The sequence below is a fragment of the Camellia sinensis genome, chromosome 13 (assembly GCF_055761805.1).
Source record: "Camellia sinensis isolate YWXY chromosome 13, ASM5576180v1, whole genome shotgun sequence".
NCBI lineage: Eukaryota > Viridiplantae > Streptophyta > Magnoliopsida > Ericales > Theaceae > Camellia > Camellia sinensis.
Window position 1 is genome coordinate 70,325,515 of NC_138973.1, and position 20,532 is coordinate 70,346,046.

At 37.2% G+C, this 20,532-nt stretch overlaps 1 protein-coding gene across 1 annotated transcript; it reads right to left on the reverse strand.

Moving 5' to 3' along the window:
* Positions 1-976: 976 nt before the first annotated feature.
* Positions 977-3,471, reverse strand: LOC145805472 (RING-H2 finger protein ATL8-like). Its single transcript, XM_082900608.1, has 3 exons — positions 3,346-3,471; positions 1,399-1,468; positions 977-1,239 (listed from the first exon to the last, which is right to left on the reverse strand). Exons 1-3 carry the CDS (start codon positions 3,469-3,471, stop codon positions 977-979), a joined length of 459 nt encoding a protein of 152 aa, XP_082756734.1.
* Positions 3,472-20,532: the final 17,061 nt, after the last annotated feature.

A 20,532-nucleotide genomic window follows, 5' to 3' on the forward strand; every position in this document is an offset into this window, starting at 1 on the left:
TTTTAAACTTATTTTTGTCTTGATTTGATGAAAATTTCAATAAAAACTTAATTTGATATAAGTTTAAGTAATATATAAATATATAAAAATAATAATAATAATAAATGGTCCCAAATTTTTTTCACTCTCTCTCCTTCCCATTTTTTTATATGTATATATTTTTTATATAAGTTTAAGCGATCGTTACTTTGTTTTTATTTTAATTTTAAAATTTTATATATTGGTGCAGGAAACAAGTGAATGAATCTTTGTTAGGGTACTAGTCTATCTCTGATCTTCCATGATGATGGCAAAAATTGGGCAGTGGTGACATCACTAATGCATTTTGCACTAATAGATGGCAACATAATTTTTTAATGCATGACAATTTTGTTCTAGAATTGGACCCTCTTTTAAATTTTTGAAAAGCAAAGTTCTAGGCTTGTTTCTTATTTTTGATTGCACATTTCTAAAGCAAATACGCTGTATATTTTTATTTTGATAAAGCAAATAATAAAAACACCCATCAATTGTAAACAAACAACACAGGAAACAAATTGGTCCCTTTTTTTTATCATTGATTAATAAAAATGTACAAGTACAGTGAAATTACATCAATAACCTTACTAAGGTACATGCAGTTGGCCCTATCATAGCAATAGTTGTTGTGTGTGGTATTTTACTCAGTTATTGCATATGAATAATGGAGTCATTTCTTATGTTTACTTTTCTTATTGATCGTCAGAGGGGTTGGTTTTGTAACTATTGACTGTCATATATGTTTGGAGGAGTATAGGAACAGAGAAAGTGTACAAGTGCTCCTATTTGCAAGCGTATTTATGACATTAAATATATCCAAGCCTAGCTAACTTCTAGAGACTCTCGATGCCCTGACTATTGCTATAACTATTCAACATGGTAATTGGAAAGATGCCCCATGATTTACCTTGAGTAAGAAGCACAACTAAGGTAAATTAGGTGGCATGCTTTCTAATTCCTATGTTGCATAGTCATAACGGCAATCAGGGCATTGAGTATCTCTAGTTAGCCAAGTTTGGATACAATCAATGTGATAAATATGCCTGCAAGCAGGGAGCACTCGTACATTATCTCCTTGGAGGAACTCCTCCAAGCATATATGACAATCAGTAATATCAAAACCAACCTCTCCATCAATAGGAAAGGTAAGCACAGGAAATGACTCCACTACCTGTGGATCAAGTCCTTGTGCAATAACTGGTGGTGCTACTCCTAAACCAGCTGCATGCACACGTCTTAACCAAATAAAAAAAAAAACTACAACTAAAATTAAAACAACACATACAATAGTAATTATTATAATAGGACTAGTTATTCCTTTTACTTTAAAAAAATCTTTTTCACCTAACCACTTAGGTTTTGGTATATTTGGATCTGTACCTTGTGCTGCCACAGACTTTAAACCGATGAAGATGATGATGGCCCAAATAATAACCGTAGAAACTTCAACCTGATTTCAAAAATTGATAAAAAGAAAAAAGAAATGAATAAATAAAATAATAAATTGATAAAAAAATAAAAAAAATATTTATTTATAATATAAATAAATAATTAGAGTTTTCTTCACGTGTTATTATCTAACTATAATATATAACAAGTTATGTCTTTCCATTATAGGTTCACATGTGAAAAAGACTAAAAAATTAAGAATACCACACCCATACACGACTGAGAGGGCAATTTATGTCTAAATAAGGCCAAGCTAAGGCCATCTATTGCATGGACCGAGCTAGGTTCACTCTTGGTCATTGGGCCACGCTACGGGCGAGAATGAGAATGGATTAAGCTCGGTCGTGGACTAGACGGGTATTCGGCCCAAGGCTTGAACCAAGGTGGTTATATCAAAGCAGGACCGGGGTATAATGGTGCGGGGTTCCAGAGTGGTTATCTCAGTTAAAGACTACCCTGGTTCTGTCTGGCGTGGGGCAAGGCCTTCCTAGCTCGGTTGAGCTGCTACCGAGCCGAGGTAAGGAGGTTTGGGCCATCTCATTTGGTTGGTAGTGAGAAGGGTGTCATTAGGATATGTATTATCCTGATGAGTGTGATTCCTAGGAGGACTCTGCTAAGGAGAGTTGGAGTCCTACTAGGATTGTGCCAAGCAGAATCTACAAAAGCTCATACATGACCTATGTACAAGTATCATAATTTTTACTCTCGAATACACCAAGCTTTTGTCTATTGTCTATTTGTTGACTTAGGCATCAGAGAGGTTTCCGGCACACACCGGCCGCCTAGCTCAAGTCTGTGTTTCCAGGTAACAAAGTGACGACGTTCGAAGGAGTGCAAACTTGATCAACAGGATTATACGAGAAGATTATTCCGTGCTCGTAAAATTGGCGCCGTTTGTGGGAATTGCAATCATAAAGAATGACCCTCTTGATTAAGTTTTCTTTCAACTTAATTCAATGGCGCATAATGAAGACTTGCCACACTCTTCCATTGATGGGCAAACCCTTGAGGGGGGGTGGAAGGCGCAAAGGCTTACCTTTTATCCCACCCATGGCCGAGTTAGATCCCTAGCGACGAAACCCACGAAAGACGAGGCTCTAGTCATCGTCACTCCTAAAGCCCTGAAAGGCAGAGTCGAAGGTTGGATCCTCAGGTTCTAGAAGATTGGGTAAGGGAGCAGGACGAATTGATATGGAGAATGGCGGTAAACATGGAGACAATCAATTGCTAGATAAAGGGCAAAGCGGTGGCAACGAAAGAGGAGCGTAGAGGCAACAACACAAGCTCTTACCACTGAGAAGATCGTGACAGACAGGTCACAGCGTCACAAGCTGAAAGTAGAAGCCTCAGGACAGGCGATACTCAATCAAATACTTCTGAGACTCGTTACTCCAAGTCTGAGAAAATGATGACTGAAAGGTCTTACATGGAAGGAAGCAGTTATCGGCCCTCGCACACGCACCAAACGACATCCATGCACACGAAGTTGTCTGGGTCGACAGACCTGCGTACAGTGCTAGAGGAGAGGGCCAGATGGAAGGTCGTCACCCAGGCTCGCGACCCTCGTAGAGTTTCAACTCTACAAAGATTGGCTCTTATGACACATGGGAGTGTCGAGGTAGGGATGCCAATGCCACGCCTTGCTTACGAACCAGCAGATAAAGTGTTAGCAAGGTTGTAGAGCTCACCGTTTGTTTCGGCAATTGAGAACGCACCATTACCCTCAGGCTTCCACCAGCCTAACTTCACTACTTATGAGGGGAAGTCAGACCCCTACATGCACTTAAGTCACTTTTGCCAGGTTATGGTCGTGTATCAATGAAACGAGGCCCTAATGTGTATCTTGTTTCCTTCCAGCCTTGGTGACCTAGGTCTAACATGGTTTGAAAGGTTGTCAAAAGGTCGCATAGCTTCATGGGCACAGTTGGCAGAGACATTTGTGACCAGATTCAGTTTAAACACCAAGACGCCAATGGAGATTGACCAGCTACTCTCCATTGACATGGACGAGAAGGAAACGTTGAAGTCTTACAACAGTCGATATTAGAAGACTTTCAATCAGATTGGGGATTGCTCCACAAATCTCGCCATCGCACAGTACAAACAGGGTTTACCGACAGGTAACAAGTTGAGGGATTCAATGACGATGATGCCACCCCTCACAATGGAGGCCCTAATGGAGAGAGTACATCAGCACATCCGAGTAAAAGAAGATAGCACCGGCGCTGAAGCAAAATCTGGCACAACAGCGATGCCAGATAGAAAGACTGTAGCAAAAGTCAACACAGTAGAACAACAGAGCAAGAATGGGCAAAGGCAGACGAGCCAATAAAGAGGACCCCCAAGAAAGGAAGTTGAGAGTCCGCACTGCCTACGGTATTCAACAAACCTATCTACTGGATTCTTAGCGAGACACGCGACGAACCTTTCGTTTGGCGGCCAACTAAGTTGGAAGAAGCACAGAGGGGCTACAATAAGAGGTACCGCCGCACCTTCCATGATGAAAAAGGGCACCGAGTTGAAAATTATACACCGTTGAGGCAACATCTGGAGGAGTTAGTGGCCGTTGGTCACCTGGACCAGTATATAGAGGGGGGAACACAGCCGACCCCCCAGGACCGCAACAGGCCGAATGGGATGTCGGTCGCCAATCCACGCCAAGGTATAATCAATGTGATACATGGGATCATCGAGCTCGAGTGGGTATGTGAGCTCAGAGGGATGATCAAAAAGGCTAAACACTTGAGAGAGGTACTAAGTGCACAACCTATCATCAAAAGGGAAAAAGTAGAGGCAATGAACGTTATCTCCTTTTCTGACAAGGACTTAGCGAGGTTACAATGCCCTCACAATGACGCATTGGTGGTTACATTGCGTGTCAAGAACTTCGACATCAAGCAGATCCTAATAGACCAAGGGAGCTCATGTGAAATAATGTACTACGAGACCTTCAAGCAAATAAAAATTAGAGGACAGAGACTTGGCACCTACGACATCTCCCTTAGTCAGCTTTAACTCAATGCCAGAGTGGCCGGTGGGCAAGATAATTCTGCCAGTCAAGGCAGGAACAATGACGAAATAGGTGGAATTTTGGGTATTGAAAGTCCCTTTCACTTACAACATAATCTAAGGAAGAGCATGGCTACACGCCATGCCATCGGTGGCATCAGCCTACCATCAGGTGTTACGGTTCCGTAATGAAACCGGAGTGATTGAAGAAGTCTTAGGGGACCAAATCATGTCAAAACAATGCTTTGTCACAATAAACGGTTGCCGGGCTGCAAAAGGGTTTGTACAGATGGTAGAAGAACCAAAAAGGAACGAACTGTTCGTAGACGTTGGCAAAATAGTCAAACAGAAGGCAGTGGAAAACTTGATAGAGGTAAGGATAGATGAAAATAACCCAAAAAAGTTCTTTTTGCTCGACTCATCTCTGTCCAGCACTGAGAGAATAGAGATCATGGAATTTTTGGCCTTTAACATCGAAGTGTTCGCCTAGACGCCTATGGCATACCTGGCATTCACCCTAATTTCATTTGCCATCAACTTAATGTCCATCCAACTGCCAGACCAGTTATACAGCAAACTTGCTGATCGGTACTCCACCATGTAGAGATAGTGGCAGAGGAAGTGGGAAACTTGTTGGAGGCAGGAGAAATTAGAGAAGTACACTATCCCAGGTGGATTTCCAATACCGTAGTGGTGCCAAAAAAGAATAGCAAATGGCACTTTTGCGTGGACTACAAAACAGTCAACAAAGCATGCCCAAAGGACAGCTTTCCTCTACCACGAATAGACCAACTGGTGGACCTAACAGCAGGGCATAACCGACTTAACTTTCTTGATGTGTATTGCGGTTACCATCAGACCACTATGTATGAATCGGCTCAGGAGGTCACGTCATTTACAACACCCAGAGCACTATACTGCTACAAGGTCATGCCCTTTGACCTAAAGAATGCAGGGGCTATATTCCAACGGATGATCACCAAAATGTTTGAACCATTGTTAGGCAGAACAATAGTGGCTTACATAGATGATATGGTGGTCAAAAGCAGAGATGAGAGAGACCATCTCAGGGACCTAGATGAAATGTTTCAAATTTTGAAGTCCCACAAGTTGCGTCTGAACGCATCTAAGTGCGCAATTCGGCGTAGGGTCAGGCAAATTCCTGGGCTTTCTAGTGACCAATCGGGATATAGAAGCTGATCCCTCTCAAATCAAAGCCATCGAAGATCTCGAGAGGCCCAACAAAGTCAAAGAGGTACAGTATCTCACTGGCATAATAGCCGCGCTCAACCGATTCATAAGTCAGTCATTAGACAGGTGTCAACCATTCTTCCAAGCATTAAAGGCCAAGTTTGAGTGAGATGATGAGTGCGACCGCGCCCTGGAAAGCTTGAAAGATTGCATGACCTCTCCTCCATTGTTGGTAACCCCAGTACCAAGAGAGGAGCTCTTTTTGTACTTAGTAGTTTCCCAACATGCAGTTAGCGTGGTGTTGGTGAAAACTGAGGGAATACAACACTTGCCAATCTTTTATGTGAGCAAGACATTACTGGGCGCTGAAACAAGATACCTGCCATTAGAAATGTTGGCCTTAGCTTTGATGATGGCCTCAAGAAAATTGTCACACTACTTCCATGCCCACACCATGATTGTTTTCATGGCCTTCCCCTTAAAAGCCTTGTTTAAAATGGCAGATTTTTTGGGACAAATTTTGAAGTGGGCAGTGGAGTTAGGGCAGTTCGACATTAAGTTTCAACCAAGAACTGCAATAAAGGCCTAAGCTTTGTCAGACTTCGTGGCCAAGTTCGCACCAGGCAGTCATCATGTTTGCCCGATCGATTTGACCGAAGCAACCGAAAGAATGGGAGACAGTGTCGCAGGAATGGCGCAGGCCCCAAAGCAGGACGCTCAACTAAACAGCAGTCCATCCAGCCTTGAAGAATGGGAAGAAGGAACAAACCACAGCATTGCCAGGAAGGACTCACCCAAAAGTAAAGTCATGAGATAGTCAAATAGTGAGGATCGAAGCCCAACGGCAGACATTAACCTGGAAAAAGGCATCAGCAACGCCCCTGATCCCAAGACATCATCTGACCCCTCTGCTTGCTGGAAGCTATTCATCGGAGAAATGTGAAAAATCTTCGTGGATGGAGCATCCAACAGGCACGATGCAGGACTTGGCATAGTCTTCATCTCACCGAATGGCCTAACAATTGAACGTGCAGTCAACCTTGGCTTCCCGGCATCAAACAACAAGGCGGAGTATGAAGCATTGTTAGTAAGTTTAAAATCAGCACTTCGCATGAAGGCCACCGAGCTGATGGTGTACAGTGACTCCCAGCTGGTAGTCAACTAGATTTCGGGCGACTACGAGGCAAAGGATGATAGGATGGCTAAGTACCAAGACTTGGTCAGAAATGAGATCATGAAGTTTGAAGTAGTCAAGATAGAGCAAATCGGTCAGGAGGAAAATAGTAAAACAGATGAGCTGGCCGGTTTTACGTCAATGGCAGATACATCTATCCCACATCCGTTGCTAATTGACTTCCTACCCAGACCAAGTATTGAAGAACTCGAAGTAGCCGAAGCGTGTTGTGCCGAGCTGGACCCTTCCTAGATAGACCCCATCGTAGTATTTTTAAAAGATGGCATTTTACCCTTCCTAGATAGACCCCATCGTAGTATTTTTAAAAGATGGCATTTTACCCGAAGAAAAGAAAGAAGCCAACAAAATTAGAGCAAAATCACAGCGATTGTGACTCTATCCAACACTAGCATTGTACAAAAAATCATTCACAGGACCTTACTTGAAGTGTGTCCATCCCAGTAAGGTCGAGGCATTTTTATTCAAAATACATGAAGGCGTTTGCGGAAGCCACCAAGGGGAAAGATCACTGGCTTACAGAGCAATTTCACAGGGATATTGGTGGTCATACATGCAAGTAGATTCAGAAAAGTATGTCAAGAGATGTGACAAATGTCAGAAGTTCGCACACCAAATACATCAACCAGCTAGAGAGCTTCTACCATTGACTAGCTCGTGGCCCTTTGCAATGTAAGGCCTGGATATAGTAGGACCACTGCCAACTGCGCCTGACAACAGAAAGTTCTTTCTCGCAGCAACGGACTATTTTACAAAATAGGTAGAGGCAGAAGCACTCGCATTTATAAAAGAAAAAGACGTTAAGAAATTCGTCTGGTAGAACATCATAACTCGGTTCAGCATACCTAAGGCTCTAATATCCGATAACGGCACTCAGTTTGATGGCAAAATGTTTAGGGGCTTTTACGAAGAATACAAGATAGAATTCCACAACTCTACACCGGCGTACCTCCAAGCTAATGGTCAGGCTGAGGCTTCCAACAAAGTAGTCTTAGACGGTCTGAAGAAGAGGTTGGAAAGAGCAAAAGGCAAGTGGACAGAGGAACTTCCCCATGTTTTATGGGCCTACCATACCACACCTCGGCGATCAATCAGAGAAACACCCTTTTCATTGGCCTATGCCATGGAGGCAGTAATCCCACTGGAAGTGGACCTCCCCACTATTAGAAGCTAGACTTTTGATCCAAACTTGAATGGTGAAGCCATAGCCCACGAGCTCAACCTTGCAGAAGAAAGAAGAGAAAGGGCATTGGTTCACATTGCCTCTTATCAACAAAAATTGTCCAGAAAATACAACAAAATAGTGCACACAAGACAATTTAAGATTGGGGATTGGGTACTACGCAAAGTAATGGGCAACACTTTGGTACCGGGAGATGGCAAGTTAGGGCCTAACTGGGAAGGACCATATAAAGTGATTAGTCTAGCAGGAAAAGGAGCATATCACGTAGAAGATATGGACATCAAAGCTGTTTCCATACCATGGAACACGGCCAATCTCAAGCTATTTTATTTTTAGCTTTTTCTTAAAAAACACTTGTAATTTTTCTATTTCAATAAAACAAGTAGACTTTTTTCTAGCAAAATTCCTTCCCAAGTTTGTAAAAATGGTTCGTACTTGTTGCCGACTAGGGCCAACCAAGAAGGTTGGCGAGTTTGACCAACATAGTTTTTTTCTTGAGCCAAGATAAGAATCCAGGCTTAAGAAAGTTGGCAGGTTTGACCAACATTTAGCTCGTCCCTAAAGCCGAGATAAGGATCTAGGCCTGGGGAAGTTAGCAGGTTTGACCAACAAATTTTTCTTCTTCAACTGAGATAAGGATCCAAGCTTAAGAAAGTTGGTAGCTTTGACCAACATTTAGATCATTCCTAAAGCCGAGATAAGGATCTAGGCTTAGGGAAGCTGGCAGGTTTGACCAACAAATTTTTCTTCTTCAGCCGAGATAAGGATCTAGGCTCAAGAAAGTTGGCAGATTTGACCAACACTTTTCTTTCTTCAGTCGAGATAAGGATTTAGGCTGAAGAAGGTTAGTAGGTTTGACCAACACTTTTCTTTCTTCAGCCAAGATAAAGATTTAGGCTGAAGAAGGTTAGTAGATTTGACCAACACTTTTCTTTCTTTAACTGAGATAAGGATCTAGGCAGAAAAAGGTTAGTAGGTTTGACCAATACTCATCTAAACCCTTGAGTAGCCATCCGGCCGAAATGTTTATCTCAGCCAAAAAAGGTGGGCAGAATAAGGGAAGGCCCTAAATTAGGCCAGCTAGTCTTAAAAAACAAACATAATACACTAAAGTAAAAAAGTACAGTGGCCAAACAAAAAGATGTCAAAAAGCAAACAAAAGATTCATTCATTAGAAATTCATTACAAGAGGAAGAGCTTATAGCCCGGTTACATTTTTCGTTAAAAGTGAAGAATAGAAGAAAACCAGGCAAAAGATTGTCCAAATCAGCATCTAGATCGACCTAGGCGTCACCACTTGGTAGGCCAGTTCCGGTGGATACTTCATGGACTAAGTCGGTTACAAGCACCCCCTCAACCGTACTTGGCACTGGTTGGCTGAAAGGATCCACTCGAGCTGGTAGAAGAGGCTGGAGACTGGGGTCAGTGTTTGCAGGTGGGGCATTATTCGATTCAGGGGATTGTTCCTCCTCCCCCTCTTGAAGAAACTTCTGTCGAACCACGTTGGCGTAGTCCGTCATGTAGCTTGGAATGAAGTGAGGGAGAGGGTTTTGAAAGACCTCGGTGTCTGGCCCCTGACCGAGCTTGACAGCAGCAACCTTCCACCAATATTTGAAGAAGATGTCTTTGGCAACTTCACAATGCAAGACGTAGGTTGCCTCCCCTTCTTTGAAGCCTCGATTTTTAGTGTCTTCCATCTTCTTCTTCAGGTTGGTGACCTCGGCATTCTTCTTTCTTTCCAACGTTTCCAGTTCACACAGGTAGTGGACCTTTTTCTTGGCCAAGGCTTTTTGTTTATCTGTTTTCGCAGCGTTGACTAGTTCGATCAGATACTTGTTTTCGGATTCCAGCTTGGCCAACTTTAGCTGGGCCTCCTTCAGTTCAACGCCTTGGCGTTTGCATCAGCCACGACTAACCAAGCGGTCTTGCAGAGTTAAAGCACACGCTTGTTGGCCACGTGGTTTTTCTGTAGGGCCTGCGGATAGGAAAGGAAGAGGTTAGGCTAAACTAAGAAAACAGATGGTTAATATGGAAACACCTAAATGGGAGAACTTACAAGCACCATCGACTTGGTCGCCAAGTGAATGGCTTTGAACTCAGTTAGGTGGTCATGATGCTCCATGTCTAGGGGCAGACAAACACTCTTGGAGAGGTTAAAAGCGAGCATATGGTCCTTGTCAACAACCACTGAATCCGTGGTCATTACAGCACGATTCTTGTAGGTCATAGTGGGTTTCCATTCTGATGGGCTAGCTCGGTTGGAGCGCGTGGGCTTTGGGCTCGGCAACGCAGGTTCAGGAAATGCGGTGTTTTCCTGATCCACCAAGCGTTGCGGTTCGGTCGATGAGGTACGTGCATGCTTGCTCGACCAAGATATGATGGCCCTAGTAGTTAGAAGGGCGACCACTGTTTAATGCGGCTGACCGGATGGCTCTAGCTCGGTTTGCACTTCGCCAGAGGTCTGCTCAGTAATAAGTGCTCGCATGACCCTTCTTTTTACCATTTCTTGTTCTTTTGTAAAGGAAATTAGGTTGATTTGGAGAAGAGTGGGATCTGGCTCGGAAGAAGGTTCAAGAAGGAAGTCGATCACTCTGGTCTTTCTCTTGTTGTTGTAACGATAGGTCGATTGTATGTCAAGTAACTCGGTCCACTTGCGATGCCGATATCGTAGCGCAGCTCTAAATGCGTCCTGATTCGCATAAGAGTAAGTTGATTTCAAGTGATTCAAATCTGTATAAAGAACAAAGAATACAAGGGTTAGTACGGGAGCTATTTTGATAACCAAGAAGAAGGAACCGATGAGTTGTCCTTACCAGTTGTTCCCTTGTTCCAGTTGATGTTATAGGCCGGTATCTAGGCTTTATGGTCTTCAAAGGTTCCAGAAACCCAGAAGAAATCATCATTGTTTAGATCTTTGTCTTTGAGTGTTTTTTATAATTTTTTATCAACCTCTTCTTACTCTAAGGTAGTACACCCAACCATCGTCGTTTTGGCCGAACGAATATTGATGAAATAGCTCAGCAAATCGGAGGCTGAAGTCGAGCCGGTAGTTTAGCTCGGCGATACCGTTTATTATTCTATAAGTGTTTGTGGACAGTTGGGTTGGACACAATCTTGTTTGTCTTAGGAACTCGCATATAAGGGGCTGTACAGGGAACCAAAGCTCGGCTTCTACAATCGATATCACTATAAAAGAGATGAAGCCTGGTTTGCCCCAGGGTGTGGTGTCTAGCTCGGCTAAGGAAAGGTGGACGTCATAAGGAATACGATAATTTCTTTAGAATTTGGCCATGGCCCCAGGCGAGTCTACCAGGAATCGGTATTCACCCATTAAAGTTAAAGATTGTTATGTAAAAATTAGTACAGCAGCCTAGCTCGACGCTGGTGAAACTTTGGATAGCTTTGTTGAGAAAAATGGCCTAGGGGCAAAGTGCAAGAGTATGCCTAGCCAACCTAGTCAAGTCTGCAAAGTGGAAATGAAAAGGTGTTATGCCCAGATAAACTAGACCGAGCTAAGTAAATAGGCAACAAGTAAAAAAAGCCAAGCTCGACTACATTTGGGCAGACAGTTTGGCCGTAAACCAGGGCCAACTCAAGGTTTGTAGCACGGTTGGTGATCAATGCACAAGGATATAGCTCGCCTCTAGTTCGTTCAAGTACAAGCCTAAGGGTTGCAAACAAATTCCTAGTTCAATCACAACACAATTTTGGATCACAAACCATGTTTTAAACTGACTTAAAATCTAGCTAGTGTGTTTTTTAGGCTTGAGTGTGAGGTTTTGGGTTTAAACCTTAACACTCTAATGTTATAACATGCATATATGGATTAGGTGCTGGAATCATGGAAATTAATAAAAAAAATAAAAATAAATAAAGAACACCAGAAAGAGGAAGATAGAGGCATTAACAACTTATGGGTTTAAAGCTTGAAGATAGAATCCAACCAGCGAAGGGACCAGTGAAGCGGATGGTATGGCTACTGGTTTTGGGGCTAGAATACAGATGTGGAACTCAGAAAGGCAAGGGAGAGAAGATGAATAGTAAGAGTTCTTTGGTTCAAGAAATGGGTTTTTGTATAGGTGCGAAAATGGGCGGGACTGTTCAAATTTCATAGTACAAGACGGCTGTAACAGGTGTACTTGACTAGTGGGGGCATGCTACGTGTCCAGAGGAATACATAACGTTTTAGACGTGCTTGAGTAGTGGAATGGCGTATAGAGCAACTGACAAGACATTTTTGGACCGAACGAATTGGGAGCCTGGTAATATTGAGCCCAGTTTGACGCTTGTACGTCTAGCTCGGCTGGAGAAGAATAATTCCAATCATGCACCGCAGATAGATTTAAGGGGCAATTGAGAGGGCAATTTATATCTAAATAAGGCCGAGCTAAGGCCATCTATTGCATGGACCGAGCTAGGTTCACTCTTGGTCATTGGGCCGCGCTGCGAGCGGGAATGAGAATGGATTAAGCTCAGTTGTGGATTGGACGGGTATTCAGCCCAAGGCTTGAACCAAGGTGGTTATATCAAAGCAGGACCAGGGCACAATGGTGCGGGGTTTCGAAGTGGTTATCTCGGTTAAAGACTGCCCTGGTTCTATCTGGCGTGGGGTAAGGTCTTCCTAGCTCGGTTGAGCTGCTACCGAGCCGAGGTAAGGAGGTTTGGGCCATCTCATTTGGTTGGTAGTGAAAAAGGTTTCATTAGGATAGGTATTATCTTGATGAGTGTGATTCTTAGGAAGACTCTGCTGAGGAGAGTAGGAGTCCTACTAGGATTGTGCCAAGTAGAATCTAAAAAAGCTCATAGAGGACCTATGTATAGGTATCACAATTTTTACTCTCGAATACACAGAGCTTTTGTCTATTGTCTATTTGCTGACTTAGGCATCGGAGAAGTTTTTGGCACACACCCGCCAGCTAGTTCACGTCTGTGTTTCCAGGTAACTAAGCGACGACGTTCGAAGGAGTGCAAACTTAATCAACAAGATTATACAAAGAAGATTATTTTGTGCTCGTACAGCGACATAATGTAAAATGATAAAATTCTATACGTGACTTAGGTGATGTCCCACTTACCTTTAATTAGTTTAGACCACACTCATACCACACTACAGGAAACTACACTTTTGGCGACCAAATTTGGTAACTAAAAAAAATTTAGTCACCTAAAGTTATGGAATTGGCGACCAAACATTATATTAGTCGCAAAAGTACAAGATTTAGCTACTAATTTTTTTTAGGTGGGGTATATTGATTATTGGCTACTAAAAAAAATGTAGTCTCTGCAAATGCCACAATTGGCGATGAAAACAATTTGTAGTCGCTAAATATGCCACAATTGGCGACAAAACAAAAATTTTAGCCACTGTATTGTTACTTTTGCCTACTAAAATTATTTAGTCGCTAAATGAAGAACCAAAATTTACTTTTTATCTTTGGCGATCAAAGGATTGGCAGCCAAAAATTTATTTTCAGCGACCAACTAATATTTTAGTCGCTGTATAGTTAGTCTTGACTACTAAAATTATTTAGTAGCCGAATGAAAAAAATAATAATTTTAATCTTTGGCGACCAACAGTTTGGTCACCAAAAATGTATTTTCAGTGACTAAAAATATATTAGTCGCTGTATAGTTAGTTTTGGCTATTAAAATTATTTAGTCGCCAAATGAAATCAAAAAATTATTTTTATCTTTGGTGACCAAATGTTTGGTCGCCAAAAATTGTATTTTCAGTGATTAAAAAAACATTTAGTCACTGTATAGTTAGTTTTGGCTACTAAAATTATTTAGTCGCGGAATAAAAAACAAAAAATTAATTTTTATCTTTGGTGACCAACAAGGTTGGTCGCCAAACATTTTTAGCTCAACAACTAAAAATATTTTTAGTCGCCAAAGAACTAAAATATTTAGGGGACACATTTTTAGCTCAGCGACTAATAATTAGTTTGCTTAATCTCCATGTCCGTCCGACCTCTGTTGGTAATGGAACAACAATAAACTAGACTCATATGTGTAAATATGACCATGAATGCATCCTTCAAATTCTAAAGTAACTACAAATAGTTGTTGGTCTCGGTGCTAAGATTAGGTATGAGATTTTTTTATATGTTTGTTAATTTTTAAGACATGTAATGGATCAATGTGCCATATATAATCTTTTAAATTGTTAATGTTAAAAAAAAAAAAAAAAAAAAAAAAAAAAAAAAGACTTTGTGGTTGATTATAGCTCTATCATATAGATTATAAATAAAATTAAAAAAGAATTGTATCTTTTGTTGATTTTATATATGTAGTCCTTAAAAGCCAATAATTATATTTTTCATAATTTTCAATTTCAATTCTACTAAGTGAATGTTTAATTTATCTATTAGTGTTTTTCTTAGGTGTAGAGTATACTTTGATCCATATCTATACGTATACTATTACCGAGCAAAAGAAACTTTTGATCTAAGAGACTCTAAGAATTTCAAAACATTAATATAAAATTTCAAAAGTTAAGAAATATAAGTGACATACAACTATTGGCGGATTAAACTGTATCTATAATTTTAAATTTTTAAAAAATATTTATATATAGAAAGTCAAATAAATAATTCTAATCATATCTAAGCCATATCTAATTTGATATTTGAAAATCCTTAAAAAGAAAATTCTAAATTTAAAATTATTATATAATTAAAAATTATAAAAATATATACTTCAAAATATTATTCATTTTTTAAGTATTTGAAACTAAAAAATAAATATAATTTAAAATTACCGACTTATCTGATCATATCTAATTTTCAAATTCAAATTCAATAATAAAAAAAAAATGGACATAAAATGTCAAAAAATAATTTTAGCTATATCTTTTTTGTCAGATAGTAATATTTTTAGCAAGGCTTAAACTATATTTAATTTTAAATTTAAAAAGAAAGTCCAAAGAAAATTTGAATTATATATAATTTTAAAATATTTAAATTATTCTTTAACTGTTAATCATAATTTATCAAATTGTCAATAATGTCAAGTACACATGTCATAATCTTATAGAAAAAATATTATATTGAATAGTTTAAAATTTTTAAGTAGTAACTTCAAATTAATAAATTTGACATAAAATTTCACTTGACTACCAAAAAAAATATGCAAAAAATGAAAACAATGGTTTACATCTATTGTGAGTGCAACCTACATCTTACTAACTTTAAATTTATAGCGTTCACTCACTTACAAGATAAATTTTTATGATCCATTGCATTTTTTAGGCTAAAAAATAGTTCTTTTTTAAGATTTAAATATACTTTAATACTAATATAATGGATATTAGTCAATTTGAATTGATTAATATAAAATATTTTACTTATCAATGATATAATTTATACATAATGTTTAAATTTATAATTATCAAACATTTTTACAAATTAACTTATCAATTTTATAGATTAAGTGTAAGATTAAGACTAGAATATGGCCTATAATTTAAGGTGATTCGATCTTAGATTAAAAAAAAAAAAATTATACATAAATATAAATAACTATTCATTTCATAGTGTTAACATAATTATATAATTTTTTACTTAAGTTTAAATTTTTTAAATAAATATGCATAACATATGTTCATTAACTCACTGTGCCTTTTTTTTTTTTTTTTTAAAAAAATGATTGTGTTTTTTAAATATCATTTAAAAAATTTGTAATTAATATTATGGTTTTTTACACTCTGTTTAGATGATATGGTGATTGTATTTTTAAACTAATTGAATTTTTTAACTCACTGTGTTTTTTTAAAAAAAAAATATTGTGTTTTTCAGATATCAATTAAAAAAATTTGTAATTAATTTGTGATTGAGTTTCACACTCCGTTTTGATGATACGGTGATTGTATTTTTAAACTAATTAGGTTTTTTTAACTCATTGTGTTTTTTGAAAAAAAAAATGATTGTGTTTTCTAAATATCAATTAAAAAAATCTGTAATTAATTTGGGTTGTAACAATCTCTGTGTTTTTTGAAAACAAAAAATGAATTGTATTCATTAAGTTCACATATGGTATCCACTATTGATGATGATTAGATTAAGCTAATTCAATAAATTTTAATCGGTATAATAAAGATAATTAAGCTAAGTCAAGATCCCTTCTACAACTGATGAGTTACAACTTATGCCGAACATAAATGAAAAATAAAACCCTATATTAGCTTCTCTCTGCTCTATAATTAAGTATATTATCTCTTATTCAGATTTAAGCATATTTAATCACTCACTTCTGTTCTCTTTCTTTTTATTATCGTTTTTCCAATCTTCTAAATTATTTTATCATTTTTCCTTCGAGTCTATGCATGATTCAAAAGAGAATCTCTCACTTAGTTTAGTGCCAAGCCAAAATCACACATGCATCAAATTGTAAGCAATGTTCTCTCACCTTCATACTTTGTTAGTTGTAATCTTATTTTGTTGTTTGCAAAAATCACACGTTCATCAAACATTTATCTATGCTAAGTTTGGTTTGTTACAATGAAAGTAGAATGGAATGAAATATTCATTTATTAATCTCCGTATGAATTATTTCATTTGTATTATATTTTTCATCATTTTTTTTACTGAACCAAATCTATGGACATTCTAATGAATTTATCATTTGATTCAAACCAAGTTCAAATGAATCAAACATTACTTGAGAGTTGGGCTATTTCCATAAAACACATTGCTTGGCAAGCCTTTTTTTTTTTTTTTTTTGATACTTCAATTATATTATCTATATTGATTTGTGAGAACTAAAAAATAAGAATATAATAAAAACAAATAAATAAAAATAGATGGGTACCCAAACAACACAACTTCAAACGCAACCTAGGAGTAGAACAAAAAAAAAACAACCTGGGGGATTTGAACTCTTGATAACACCACAAGTCTTAACCGTTGAGCCAGAAAAACTCTTAAAATTTACATTTGTCCCATAAATACTTAAATTATCAAATGTGGCAGTCTCATCTTCAACCTTTAGACAAACGTTTGGCACGTGTATGCGCGTGACCTTTACTCTCCAACTTTGGAGGGCGTGTGATGGAGTGTCCGATCTTATCGCGAGCTATTCTTCGTAAGTCTAGACTTGTCTCATCGAGACGATTCTTCTGGTATGCTCAAAAATTGATTTTGAGCAATTTAATTTCAGTCAATTTCAGAAAACAGAGTACTGGGACTCTGTTTTGACTTCCTTTACTCGAGCTCTAATACTAATTTTTCATCATCTTTCGTTTTCCTAATTTTTCATCCAAACTGAATCATCAAACTAGTCCAGTTGTCAATTTTCATCATCTTTCGTTTTCCTAATTTTTTTTTTCTCACCATCCAAACAGAATTTAATTATCACTGCGACGAAATCCACAAACCAATCGACATCAAATTGCTAAAAGGTCAATCAACTCGAATATCACGAAAAATTCAAATTTGATAGAGAGAGATGTATATAGTACCAGAGCGATCAACTCTGTTTTAGCTTTCAGAGAAACTATAGATAATTAAGACCAAAAAACAAAAGAACCTTGAGCACGTGAGCATGTTTGTCGATTTTGCGTTCAAGTGACATCTACAATTATTTCCTGGGTAGAATACAATTGAGATATTCATATTCTCAAATCTTAATTAATTAGGCCAGTATATACTCAAAAGCTTCAAATGTCAAATTTCATTTCCTTTCATTTTCCTCACTTTTTCTTTTCACCCAAACAGAATCATCTAACTAGCCAAAATGTCAAATTTCATTTTTTTTTCTTACCATCCAAACAGAATCTAATTATTATCACTACGACGAAAACCACAAACCAATCGACATCAAATTGCTAATAAGTCAATCAACTCAAATATCACAAAAAAATTCAAATGAGAGATATATAGTACCTGATTGATCATCTTATGCTTGAGAACATTATCTTTATCAAGAATCTTTATAGCAACATTCTCACCAGTCTCTATATTCCTTGCAAACTTTGCCATCGCAAACGATCCTTCACCGAGAGTCCTTCCCAGCTTGTATCTCCCTACTCTCGTCTTCCCACTCCCACCATTGCCACGAGAAGCCATCTCTTTCTCTCTCTACAAATATGTATATATATATATATGTGTGTGTATATTTCTCTCTCAAACCTCAAGGTTAATCTCTATTCGTTTCACAAATCAGGCTCGACTGAGTCCCCAATATGAGAAGGATGAAATGGCAGTGGGACGGAGAAGGAGGAGGAAGAGGAAGAGGAAAAGGAGGAGGACAGAGGCGAGGGATGTGGGAGGAAGGATGTGGGATCTGGGACAAAGGTTGAAATGGCAGTGGGAAGGAGAAGAAGGAGGAAGAGGAAAAGGAGGAGGAGAGAGACGAGAGATGTGGGATCTGGGACGAGCAAAACAGGTTGAAAGATTGAAATCTGGGACGAGGGACGAGGAAGAACAGGTTGAAAGAATGAAAACATATAAACATCATAGTGGAGGAAGAATGTGCCATAGTATTGATCACAAATTGATTAAAAAAAATGGAAAGTTTGCAATGGTGATGTATAAGTTTCTGCAATGGTAGTCCTATGTTTTCAGTATATCTAACGAGAGAGATTTGGGTAAAATACTGTCGTGGTGGGTGTGGGTTTGATGAGCAGTATTTACCTGGTGTGTTTTTACTTTTCAAAAAAACACTTTCAGAAAATTTATTTCTTTATTTTTGGTTTTTTTTTTTTTTTATTAAATTTTTTTAATATTTTAAGTAATTTTTTTACTTTTTAAACACACTTAACATAAACACACTTAAAAAATAAAAAAATTATAAAAAAAATCTTTTAAAAATTCACTAAATACCAAAAATATAAAAAAAAAATACAAGAATTCAGTACATTTTTTATATTTTTATATATTTATTAATTTTTTAAAATATTTTTTCATAAATTTTTTACTTTTTAGATACATCTAAGTAAGGTATATCTAAAAAAGTAAAAAAAAATGTTTAAAGTTTAAAAAATATTCACTAAAAACAAAAAAATATGAAAACCAAAAAAGTTAATTCTCAAAAAACTTAATCTAAAAAACTCAAAGTAAACACACTGATTATGATTTCAAAAATGGAATGTTTGGGTTGTATTTAATAAGGGAAATATCAAATAAGTGGGTTTGAAACAAATAATTATAAATTATTAAAAACTTAATAAATATTAATAATTATATAATGCTAAACATCCTGAAATAATTATTATGAAAAGTTTTATGAAATTAATCTAAGGGGGATTACATAACATACAATAAAACACTACAAACACTATAAACTAATCCAAGGGTAGAGAATCTTGATGAAGACTTTTCATGATATTTCTTTCATGATACCTAGCATTATTATATAACTTTATATATTTTTAAATAATACTAGGGGTCATGAAAAAAATATCATGAAATGTTTCATAAAGATTTTTCATCCCTTGATTAGTGTGTGGTGTTTTCTTATATGTGTAATCTAACGATGAAGAATCTTTCATGATCATTTGCATGAAATTTTCTTCACTTTACTTAAATATATATATATATATATATATATATATACGAGTTCATTTTTTCGAGTTAATAATGTATAAATAAGATGATTTATGAATGATTTAAAAAAAATATGAGAACATGATATGATTTAAATAATTTAATTTAAAAAATAATCTAATTTTTTTAGTTTAAATAACATATTATTCTTCAAAAACTATCGAAATCTAACTTGATAACAACCTCAGTTTAAACCAAAAAAAACACAAGAAATAAAACAAAACAAAACAAGCTCTACTGTAATCAAATGGTTAATTATATACACTATTCTCTTATTTGAGTTGCTTTCAATGGTAGACTGAGAAAGAAGGAAAATTAGGTAGATAATGGGCTAGAGTAGGCGGGTGAAAGCCCTAAATTTTTCATCAGAGATCATATTGGGGAGAGAGAATGTGGCATTTAAACAAAAATACACACACACAAAATAGAAAAATGCTTGAGAGTTTTAGGAGAAGTGCTCTAAAGCATACACTAATGACATGGAGAAGTGTGGGGTCTAGCTTGGTGTGATGTTTTAGCTTGAAATTTTTTTATTTTTTTTTTTGGACTTGCCAGCTTAGTAGAGCTCTTTTTAGAGCTCTACTTTTAGAGCTCTAGATCATTGTTACAAAAAATATATATACATATCTTACTACAATCAAATAGTTATTGATATACAAAATTTTTCATCACAGATCATATTGGGGAGAGAGAATATGGCATTGAGTAGTATTGATCCCAAAAAAATAAAAATAAAAAAATTTCGCACTTAATTTATCGAAAAATTATTACATATTTCTAAAATATTACGTGTTTATATTTTTTTAATCAATTATCATTTATTATGTTCTTTCATGTTGTTTAATCACCTAATACAAAATCATAATATCACACTTTCTTCATCAATCATAATATTATAGAGTACCATGTAGTCATGTTCCAAGAGTACCCAATAATAAATTTTTACC